The following is a 12500-nucleotide window of genomic DNA, read 5'->3' as shown; positions in this document are numbered from 1 at the left end:
GTGGATGATATGTAAATATTTTTCACATTAATTTCCACGTGTTTCTATTGTCTTTGTCCTCACTGCCTCACTTTCAAGCTGAATATTTAATATATCGAAAATGGCCTATTCCTGTAACCTCTGCAATTCTTAGAGACTACTGATTTATTATATGTCTGTTGTCTTATTTTGCACATTTTCATTCGATATGTATATATATGTATATATATTTCACAATTGTATATATTATGTTATTTATATATTTTTCCGTGATTCTGTTGTGTCCCCAATTAGTTGTAAAAACTAAATACATCGAGACATTAATAAAGTATTTCATTCATTCACTCGTTTGATATGAGCTCACTTCATGCGTGTCAGCAGCGGGTATCAAGTAACGCTTTATAAGAGACAGACGAATTAGAATAACATAATTTTCATGCTTTTATGAAAGACAGCAGCCCACCGTTTCGAGTTTGCCGTCGCACGTGAACGCGATTCTTAATCTCTCTGATGTTGATTTTGCGCTATATAAATAAATCAAGTGAAGCTATCAGTGGCTTCATAGCTCAGTTGGTTAGAGCGTCGCACCGGTATCGCGAGGTCACGGGTTCAAACCCCGTTGAAGTCCTGAATTTTTCAGGCTTCTCTACGCAATTGCAAAAATTGCGTTCATAACTGCGAGGATCATAGCTTCACTTGATTTCATATCTGCAGTTCATATATATTCCATTTCATATATTATTTCATCGTTGATAAATAAATATTATTATCATTCGATGTATTTTCCCTTCTTTTTCATTGACCGAGAGCCCACCACGTGATCTGCAAAATGTGCTGCAAATAATATTCTGCTCATGCATAATTGAAACCACGCTCTTGTGTGAAAATGGCAGATAGGTAATGTGTAAAAGCTTCTTCATCTATGAATACTGCATTTTTCCCTTTAGGCCAAAAAAAACCCCCGCAAAATGACCTAAAAATCTATCCGGAAATTCCCCAAAGACTGTCTATTAATCCCAATTTCTAAAAATCTCTAAAAATCTCGAAGGTTATTCTTAAAATCTCAATTTATCCCAGTTTTGTTTCGAAATCTGCGTCAGCCATGTTGTGCTTCATATGCTTCCAGTCCTTAAAGTGATGCTAACCACTGATTAGTTAATAGCTAATACTGAGGCGAGCTGCATTATTAAATTGGATACAATGCAGGCAGCTGAGGTCGTAATCGCTGAAGTAATTATTTATTATAATTAATGATCATCATCCAAACCCACTGTTTTCTTCCTGTCATTATATCATCAGATGTCGCCACCCCTTTGTATTTTTGTGAAAAACATTAAATCAAACAATTCACGACGTTCAGTGGATGTTTTTATTCAAGGTAACGGTTACATAAGCTATTGTTTTTCAGTTTGATTGTAACATGATATGTACGTGTGAAAAATGCAACGAGAAACAATTTATCGACTGTTTGTTTGTCAAGGCAGATGTAAATTTGCATATTTCTCTACAAACACAGTTGTTTGTGAAAGTCAACTCATTGTCGTTTGGAGCGATGGCGGAAAGCTGCTGGCAAAGCAGTTCGGAGGAAGAGTTGTTTGTTACGAAGTCAACATTTACTGCTAAGTAACATGATGGGAAGTACAACTCGTTGCAATTCCATTCGTTTTGCGTCGTTGTAGGTAATCGGATCTTCTTATTGTTGTTCAGGAATGGGTGTGTCGACGTGTGAAGAGAATGGAAAATGCTCAGAGGATGTTGCTATTAGTGAATGTATACCTTATTTAAACTTTATTCCTTGAAATATTAGAGACGGATGTGCACGCAAGTGTTCTTGGCTTTGGTTAATTCTTTTTCCATTGAGACAGATAGTCATAAAAATATGGGGGAAAGTGCTTCACCAGTGGATAGATGGATACCCAAGGGTTGAATTACGTTATATTTACAGAATAAAAGATTAAATAAATATAAGATATCCATACAAAGGAAACATCTAAAATCACTACATAAGAACTAACATTAAATGGATCTTGAAGTAATTAGTTACTATAGAAGCATAATTCTTAAAAAAGAATAAAATAATTACGTCATGAAAACCTTAAGTGCGTTAAAAACTATAAAACTATTTCGAAATCTGTCTGTCTAGAAAACCGGATTGAACTGGCGTGCCTTTCTGAGATTATAATGCTGAGCATTTTGTGGGGCAGCAAATTCCTGAGCTTGCTGTCTTTGTTTTCCAAGATTTTCTTGAACAGTTTGTCCGTTAGGGCTTGCCTTCGGTCTGAAAGAGTGACAAAGAAAACTACGCCTGATCGCAGGTTATGTCTTAACAAGCGCTTCATCATGCAGAAAACATGGAAAATTCCCTCTTTTGCACTGCCATTAGCTCACGAAAAAGATACACAGGTATACCGTCAGGAAAAACTGGGCATGCATATTCCGTGATTGGGCGGATGCAGCTCCGATAGAACTGTACTAATTCCGGCCTTGACCTGCGCGCTTTATTTGGGAAAGACAAAACAGGCGTTTCCTAGGTTCCGCAATATGATCACTCGTAATATTTACACCCAGAATCTTGGAGTGTGAAACAACATCAATTTGCTTGTCATTAAAACAATAAGGTTGAGATCGGGAGTCCCGTTTTTACTAAAGCAAATCCTCATTTCGTTGCACTTCGTCTCGTTCAATTGGAACTTGTCCGAGGCAGCACGCGAGGCAAATATGTCGACAGCGGCCTGGCCCAGGTTGCTCGACGCATGGTTAGCGCTAACCAGCGTTGAATACCGTGGAAACCTTTTGGTTTTGACTCCTACTGTAAACCAACAGTCTCGACCAACGGTTACCGCAAACCAGGCTTCGAGCAACCGGTCCCTGGATGTTGCTCACTTGACCCTTGAGTATTGTTTTAGAGATAGTAGAATCGTCGACGTACTTTCATAATTCAAAATCTGGGATGTCGAGGTTATTCATCATAATATTGAAGAGCCATGTAAAGCACGCTGCATTATTAAAACTAAAACTCGCAGCAGTATTTTTAGTAATGCAGCTTGCTTTAGTTCTAATAATCCTGCCTCCGGGTTTGAATAAATGCTGTGTGCCGATTTAGCACATGTAAGGTTGCCCCTGATCATTCCCTGCCACCAAAATAGACTGCACCTGTTTTTCTCTCATACAGTTTATTTGCATTATTTTTCTCTGGGCATTCGGTGATATAATGCAGACAAAAAACAATGGGTTTGGATGACGATCAGTCTTTATTAGTATTTGAATGGCAAGAGTATGGAACGCCAACACTGTCTTATGTGAACCTCTTTCATTATATGCGGTGCATTTTACGTTATATGCGGTGCATCTTACATTATATGCGGTGCCTTTCACATTATACGCAGTGCTTTTCTTATTATATGCGGTACTTTTGTCATTATATGTGGTACTTTTGTCATTATATGCAGTGCTTTCGTCGTTATATGCGGTGCTTTCGTCATTATATGCGGTGCTTTTGTCATTATATGCGGTGCTTTTGTCATTATATGCAGTGCTTTCGTCTTTATATGCGGTGCTTTCGTCATTATATGCAGTGCTTGTGTCATTATATGAAGTAGTTTTTACATTATATGCGGTGCTTTGTTTGTCATCATTATATGAGGTGCTTTTGTCGTTATATGCGGTGCGTTCTTCATTATGATGAGGTGATGATTCCTCGCGGTCTGGGTATCTGACTACTTCATGTAGGAGCTTGTGAAAAATCCACAATGCAATGGGCACCGAGGATCCGCCATTTGGTTTCCGTTCCTTCTCCTGTCGTGTTCTCTTGGAGACATCGAAATGGACACAGTGTTAAAGAAACTGAAACTCCAAGATCTGACTGAGAAATTTCATACTGAACACATTACTCCGGACATTGTTTGCAAGTTCTCGGTACACGAAATGGAAAGGTTAGCCAAAATTCTCGCAGTGATATGATGTCTGCGTATAGAATTCACCAAATTTGGGGGAGAAGCACCGAAGAAACTCGAGGGAACGTGTCGTGCCCCCATTTTCTTTATTCCACAGTCTGTGCTTGGTGATTTACTACAAGAGGGATTTACAATCAAGGAAATATCTTCGATCCTTGCTGTATCGGAGAGTACGGTTTACCGGAGGATGAGGCAATACGGATTGAGCAAGTTCGAGTTCACTGCATCAGGGTTGGTAACGTTACCTTACATATAGGGGTTAGGGTTACATGCAGTCATTCACTAGCCGTCACGCAACAAAAAATCAGAGGTCACCGTTTCGTAGCGAAACTCAGAGGTTTTCGTAATTGTAATCTACGCAGTGGATGGGTTTTTCGTGCAAAAACATGAAGGAAAACTCAAAGATTGGGATAATGCAGAGTGAAGATATACAGAGAGCAAATCAAATTCGTCTTAAAATCACGGAACTGTCTTTATTTATTTATTTTTTTTTTTCGTGAAACCGCCTCAGGTTATGTTTGCAAGCTTACCCAAGACATTTACATATAGCGGAGCGTTATGTGTAGGGGTAAATTGGCAGTTGAAATAGTTTACATGGGCCTGTTTTGGGCAGAAAACAACTCTGATACGTATTAATAGCATACAAATATCTTTGATGTCTTCCTTGAAACCGTCTTGGTTTTGTTAATGTTTACAAGGTTACCTAACATGTTTACACATAGGGGCGCGAAAGCTGAACAGTAATAGCTGAACATACTCTATGAGTTCGCAATTTTATAATGATGCGTACGTGAATAAAACTAGGGCGTTGACTAAAAACGTGTGCTCTACAGTTTTCTAAACTCCCTCGCGGAAAACAGTGTAATAGGACCTCTAATAGCTATCGATGAGCATGAAACTTCAAATTCCTAGGGAAAATGTAGTATCGAAGCACGTTTACCCTTCATAATACTATTAATGATCACTGGAGATTACGTGAGAAAATAAGAAATAAAAATGAGGGGTTTCAAAAGTAACATCCTCCACCCATGGTTTTAATGATTTATCATGTGATATATACGCTACGAAAGGAATCGAGTTACCTCATTGGCCTACAATTTCTGCAGTATTCATTCGTAAACAAATTGGAAAAAATTGGCGTTCCTTGAGTAGTTGAGTTGCTTTCTGCTCAAGACAGGTCCACGAAAACTATTTCAACTGCTAATTTCCCCCTATATCATATGTAACGCGCCCCTATATGTAAACATGTTAGGTAACCTTACATTAACAAAACCAAGACGGTTTCAAGGAAGACATCACAGATAGTTCTGTGGTATTAATACGTATCTGAGTTGTTTTCTGCCCAAAACAGGCCCGTGTAAACTATTTCAATTGCCAATTTGCCCCTATATGTAACGCGCCCCTATATGTAAACATGTTTGGTAACCTTACATTAACAAAACCAAGACGGTTTCACGGAAAGACATCTTTGAGTTTTCCTTCATGTTTTTGCACGAAAAACCCATCCACTGCGTAGATTACAATTACGAAAACCTCTGAGTTTCGCTACGAAACGGTGACCTCTGATTTTTTGTTGCGTGACGGCTAGTGAATGACTGCATGTATCGTGTTCCAACTCACCCCTATATGTAAGGTAACGTTACCAACCTTGATGCAGTGAACTCGAACTTGCTCAATCCGTATTGCCTCATCCTCCGGTAAACCGTACTCTCCGATACAGTAAGGATCGAAGATATTTCCTTGATTGTAAATCCCTCTTGTAGTAAATCACCAAGCACAGACTGTGGAATAAAGAAAATGGGGGCACGACACGTTCCCTCGAGTTTCTTCGGTGCTTCTCCCCCAAATTTGGTGCATTCTATACGCAGACATCATATCACTGCGAGAATTTCCATTTCGTGTACCGAGAACTTGCAAACAATGTCCGGAGTAATGTGTTCAGTATGAAATCTCTCAGTCAGATCTTGGAGTTTCAGTTTCATTAACACTGTGTCCATTTCGATGTCTCCAAGAGAACACGACAGGAGCAGGAACGGAAACAAAATGGCGGATCCTCGGTGCCCATTGCATTGTGGATTTTTCACAAGCTCCTACATGAAGTAGTCAGATACCCAGACCGCGGGGAATCATCACCTCATCATAATGAAGAACGCACCGCATATAACGACAAAAGCACCTCATATAATGATGACAAACAAAGCACCGCATATAATGTAAAAACTACTTCATATAATGACACAAGCACCGAATATAATGACGAAAGCATCGCATATAAAGACGAAAGCACTGCATATAATGACAAAAGCACCGCATATAATGACAAAAGCACCGCATATAATGACGAAAGCACCGCATATAACGACGAAAGCACTGCATATAATGACAAAAGTACCACATATAATGACAAAAGTACCGCATATAATAAGAAAAGCACTGCGTATAATGTGAAAGGCACCGCATATAATGTAAGATGCACCGCATATAACGTAAAATGCACCGCATATAATGAAAGAAGTTCACATAAGACAGTGTTGGCGTTCCATACAAGAGCCCCTTTGGAAGCCGTGGGAGAAGCTTTTTGCAACCACCCAAATTGACTCTAAAAATCCTAAAAAAAGATATGGAGTTTTGTATCGCCATTGTATCTCGGCCAAAATCAAGACATATCTATGATCGGAAGAATCGGAAGTACGTTACTTTTCGTGTTACACGGACCCGCAGTCACGCAGTCAGTTTTTCCCGCCAAACCTTGCCCAGTCCCCAGATGGAGCTCGCTTGCCATATAAAAAAGCAAAATGGCGGATCAACATGGAGATACAACCTCAAGCAGCACTGGAACCTCTTCCAGCTCTCAAAGCCAAAGCGTTCCGTCATCGGCGAGCATGGATTCTGCTAGTACAGCTCCTACGCTACCGACACAGGATATTGTGGATGGAATGTCAGACGAAGAAGAGATGAAACCCGAGAGTTGGGGAAGGCTCTTTCCCCTGGGTATCGGCTTCGAAAAAATCGGTTAGTTTTGCTGGCGGTAAAAAGAGATCCGCGTTCTCTCTTTTAAAGTACTTTAAAGTGCACTTGACATGATTTTCCAGACTGAATAGGTGATTTGCACGCTCTTAACTTGAGACAAATGAAAATATTGGCCAAATATTCAAACGGTGAATGCGCAGCAAAAGGAGGTGATAACTAATTTAATTGAACGTTTGTGTCAACAAAGAGGGGACTTTACAACGACATAAGGTACCAACGACCTCATGAAGATTCAAGTTATCCAATTGTTTTGCAAAAATATCCTTCGTGTTTTGCCCATCAGCTGTTTACTTTGTGACTGAAATTTGCACTAATCAATGCAAATGGTAATAACAATAATGATGATGATAATAATAATAATAATAATTAAAGTAGTAGTAGTAATAGTAGTAGTAGTGCTAGTGATGACATTGGTATTTATACGTACCAAAGTGGCAAACTATTGCTAATTAAACATTTCTGTTATATGGGTTAAATGTATGTATGTTTGTAAATATTAAAAAAAGTTATTATTCGCCAAAGGATAGGTGAATGTTGCTGAAAAAAACCAAGAGGAAGTCAAGGTTTTTATTCACAGATATTCACTGAGTATAATTCACTCACTCACTCACCCTCATTGGGCCCATGAGGACTCTTGAGGCCAGCCAAAAGATCACGCAATCCATCCCTGTCTGATGCCGATGCAGCAGCAGCTCCCCATGTATGCCATCCAAGCTTGTTCCTTTCCTTCTCCACAATTCTCCACGTCTCTCTCGGTCGATCTCGCCTCCTCTTACCCTCAGTTTCCCACGTCAATGCAGTCCTCGAGATATTTTCAGGACTTTTCCTCAATACATGACCTAACCATCACCATCTTCTTACTCATATGAGGACTGACACCTGCATACTCCCTGTGGCTTCGTACAGCTCTTCGTTGCGCAGATTGTTGGGCCAGAATCTCCTCAGCACTCTCCTTGACAGGCATTTGCGGTGAAACACATCCAGTTTGTTGAGATCCACATTTTGGCCTATATAACAGCACAGACAGGACATTCAATTTCAGGATGCACAACTTGGTCTTCTGGCTGAATCTGCCTGACCTCCAGATGTTCTGAAATCTGGTGAATGCAGTTCTCGCTAGTGCTAGTCGCGTCTTTGATGTCTGCTTCTTTGCTGCCAAGTTTGTCAAGTACTGAAACTAGATACACAAAGGATTCCACATCTTCCACCTCCTCTCCTTCTATCCTGATGTACTCCATGCATCTGTGGTTCATCCTAAGCATCTTTGTTTTACGCTGGTTGATCTTAAGCCCAACAATGCTGGCAACGGCTGCTAGCTGGTCGGTCTCCTCCTGGAGATCAGCAAATCTGCTCAAGATTAGAGCAACATCATCAGCATAGTCCAGGTCTTCTAGGACTGATGTGAACTTCCATCTCAAGCCGCATCTCCTATCATTTGTGTGCCGCATGACCCAGTCCATGATCAAGACAAAGATGAAACCAGACAACACACACCCTTGCCGCACACCACTCTTCACTTCGAACCGGCTAGAATACCTTCCCCTTCTGTGATGCAGCTTGAGCTCTGATGGCATAGTGCATTAAAGGTCCTGATAAAGATGTCAGGAATGCCATACTGCCCTATAATGTCGCAAAGTCTCTCTCTGATGATACAGTCGAAAGCCTTCGCAAAGTTCAGCACCATCTTTGAACATTGGTTTAAAAGCCAGGTGAGAACTTTGCATATTCTCTTGATGGTATCGTCTTTTTTTTGCATTTTCATGCGCTTAATAATGCTAATGTACCATCTATAGCATGTAAATCTCTGCTACTTCTTTGTCACCTCAGTCTGAAGATGATATAGAATTATATTGAAATATTATAAGTGAACGTTTCTCTGCATTTGTTGCCTGTATTATAGACACACTGCATTTACTCGGAATTACATTTATTCCCCTCCTTTTAAAATTACCAGCAGGTAATGGATCAAACCTTTTCATTTGTTCAGATTAAAATGACACATTCTTATCGTTTTGGCAGAACTGATTTCTCATGTTGACCGAACAAGATTATTGCAGTTTGTCTAGACAAATGGAAATGTTTCAATTCACGGTTGAAAAAACACGCAGAAAAGTTTGCCTTTCACGGCAGCTTGAAATTGGTAGCAATGATGACATGACGTTGTCGAAACGTCATGTAACGGAAGTTATCAAAAGAATGTGCTGAATTGCACACTCAGTGTTGCTGTTGATAAGAAATCTTCCTTTATCTTCTGTACTCAATTTGGCACCCAGAATGCTGGAAATCGCATTTCAGAGCATCCAGATTTCAAAATTTTCTGAGGGAGCATGCCCCCTTTCCATTAGACGAAGGGAATTAATGGCCCATTGTTGCTACAGTCAGGTACTCAACTTAAACTAGCTGCCTACTTCAAATTTTACTGAAACCTCTGCATAAATTATATTCACCTCAAGGGCAATCAATCAGTGCAGAGAATTTTCAATAATCATCTATGTCATATTACACTAAACTCAAAATAATGTCCTCTACCAGAAAAGTATATTAATCTTGAATCAATCCAAAGATTGGGTTGCGATTGATCACAGGAAATTAATTAAAGAGTAGAAGACAGCTCTCTAAGCGGTGAAATCATTTAACAACACACTTTGAAATGTACAGGATTCCCCTTTCCCTTCTTATCTTTGCCTCGCTTGTGTTTTGAGATAATTGTCACGGTGTTCCCTTAAGGGCCCACTGACGTATTTTTTGGGGTGCATTGCTAAGGATGTAATGGTTAAGTAATTTGAGAGAATTTGGCATTATTTTGGTCAGTTTCCAACTTTTGTAAACCCACGACCCTAAATATGATATCATTATATCATGCACATGGTCATGTGACCAATAAAGGAAAACTCTAAATAAAGGAAAACTCTAAATTTGTCTATGTGCTATGCAATTTGAGTATTTAATCAGTGGTTTGATAATTTGTATTCGTTTTTGCATCCAGCCAAGCATAGTTTTCTTTTTATTTTGAAAAATGTTCTTTTTAAAGAGATAAACTATACTGAAATACCATAACATTTTCAAAAAAGATGATTTGAAAAAATCAATGCTTAGCTATATTCTGTATTTGAGGGTGAAACGTGCCATATAAAAAAAAATAATTCAATTTAAAGACTGCCAGTAATTTAGCTTTTTTTCAAACTGGAAGTCAGTTCGCTTACGCATGCACAGTTGATCTGAGAACGAGCGTGAGGAAGGGCGAGCAAAAACCTTGGATGGAAACAACAGTAAGTGGGGTGATTTTTGCTTGTGAGTGGGTTTTCTTGTTATCTCATGATATGATGACATCAGTCACCGGAAGTAACATTTCACTTCCTTAGCAATGCGCGAAAAATCCGTCTGTGGGCCCTTAACTCCACTCTTCAAGTAAACATAAACAGTTAATGAAGACCCTTACTTAAAAACAACACCATCACTGTTCTTAATACAGATATGGAGCTAACTCCTGGGCATTGGAGGACATTGTGGTGTTTATAAAAAAAATTAGCACATTTTCATTACCATAAACACCATAGATAAGCTGCATCTTTTTACTGTAAAAATTTTTCAAAAATCAGGGGTGTGGCTTATCTTGGAAGAAATCTGTAAATTTCCATTATCACCCCCAAACCCCAAAATAAGCCTGTTTTAACTAGACCTCAACAGATACTCTGTAAACATTATGATACCTGGTCAATACATTTGCACAGCGAACAAGAAAATACCATGCAAGTTTTGAGAACTTGCGTACAGTGTAGTAAATGGCCCACCCTTTCTTTCTTGTTTATAACTTTGACAGCAAATTTTCAAAGAAATTATTCACAAGTGAGTTTGTTACCTATGGGTGGCTTCCAAATGTCCATGCACACATGGTAGACAAGAACTGCTGAAACCCTATTTCGGGTTTCGTTCGCCTGGTTACTGAGCAAAGTACGTAAACGAACAAACTTGCTCAACAACAAGTTGTTAACATTTACATGGACTGAACTATTTTTCTCTCAAAAAATGGGGGAAAAGTTCACAAGGAAAAGCAGTCTTGTTTCCAAACAAGTTGACATGTTCTTTAAGCTTAAATACCCGATTTGGAGGGTTAAATGGTGTATTTAGGTCTAATTACTTTGCCAAGTATAGGATTTGGCTTTGACTCTTCTTTTTTTTCCCTATTTTTTGGGGGGTAGCGATTTGGCTGCCCATGCGTAAGACTTCTTTGCCTCATAGACCCACTCTTCAGAGAAGGTAGCCCAAGTAGGGTTCAAACTCTGTATCTCTTCATTCAAAGGCAATCGCGATGACCACCAAACCATGGAATAATATGTGACAGATTAACAGGAAATATGTATTAAAGAATTGTGTGTGCATCACCAGAAAAGAATTAATTTTGTGAGTTTTTGTTGCATGCAATGCAATATCCGGTTATCATATGCCTCAGTAACACATCTTTGCAGGCTAATTATTATATAAGTTTATAATTCTCTTGGGTTTGTTAAGAAAGAATTTAACTACAAAAAATCGATGAAACATCTCTTAAAATCATTTTAAGATTAAAAAATTGCTAAAAAAGCGATGTTTCGACTTAAGCTAAACGTCATTATCAAGTCAAAATATGTTAGTGAGTTTCGGTCTATAAATACTAAAAAAAACAATAGCTGATTAAAAGCTGTAACGTGAGAAAAAAGTAAATAATAATTAAAAATATTAAACAAAAAGTTTCGCACATATGGAGGTCGTCTGCGTATTTAAATTGGGCTTAAGATTCTTGATGAAGAGCATTTCAAATCCTAAACAATCAAATTTGCCTTGGCTCTTTCTTAAAACTGAATTGGTTTTCTTTCAAAAGGTTGTTATTACGGTGATCTTCTAAGAAATGTTTACCGATTGCCGAATTTTTGTGTCGGGCTGTGTACCCGACATAATCTGCATCCCACCGATCACATGAAAAATGGTAAACAACACACTGCTTATTCAACAACACACGGCTTGATTTCTTTGGGTTTAAGATCTTGCCCCAATTTCTTGCTCACGAAAACTGGCTGCAAAGTAGGGTCAATCTTATGGCTAAGATCGCGTAACTGCTTCCGAACCGCATTAGCGGCCACTTGATCTTTAAATGGAAGACTCATTCTTACTGCTCTACTATCGTCATTGTTTCTTTCTGCTGTGTTCGCTGAAGCATTTCGAAAAAGAAAATTGTTGATAGCAGAATCCATAAGACTCGTTGGATAGTCAAGACCGCTAAATATAGAGTGCAACTTGGCACATTCTGCATTGAAATCCTCTGTTGTAGATGACAATTAAGGCATAGGCACGATGTATTTGTTAAGAAAGAGTATTTAACATTTTAAATGTAAATAACTATTCTATGATTTCACTTTAACTTAATCCTATCATTGGGTCATGGAATGTGGACACTGGACATTGACCAAGATATTGTGACATAAAAAAACATTGAAATACATGTACTTTGAACTTTAAAGGAAATTGGCTAAAAATCTTTTGAAGTTAGTGTGGGCTCTGACT

The 12500-nt window shown here is 38.8% G+C and overlaps 1 protein-coding gene across 1 annotated transcript in view; it reads left to right on the top strand.

Moving 5' to 3' along the window:
* Positions 1-6686: 6686 nt before the first annotated feature.
* LOC138046936 (serine/threonine-protein kinase Chk2-like) overlaps positions 6687-12500 on the top strand; it is a 30898-nt gene continuing 25084 nt past the window's right edge. Inside the window, exon 1 of the mRNA XM_068893563.1 lies at positions 6687-6944. Coding sequence (XP_068749664.1) covers positions 6728-6944 — 217 coding nt within the window. The 5' untranslated portion in view covers positions 6687-6727. The remainder of the gene's footprint in view (positions 6945-12500) is intronic.

Source organism: Montipora capricornis, chromosome 4 (assembly GCF_036669925.1).
Source record: "Montipora capricornis isolate CH-2021 chromosome 4, ASM3666992v2, whole genome shotgun sequence".
NCBI lineage: Eukaryota > Metazoa > Cnidaria > Anthozoa > Scleractinia > Acroporidae > Montipora > Montipora capricornis.
This window is presented reverse-complemented; position numbering and strand designations above follow the sequence as displayed.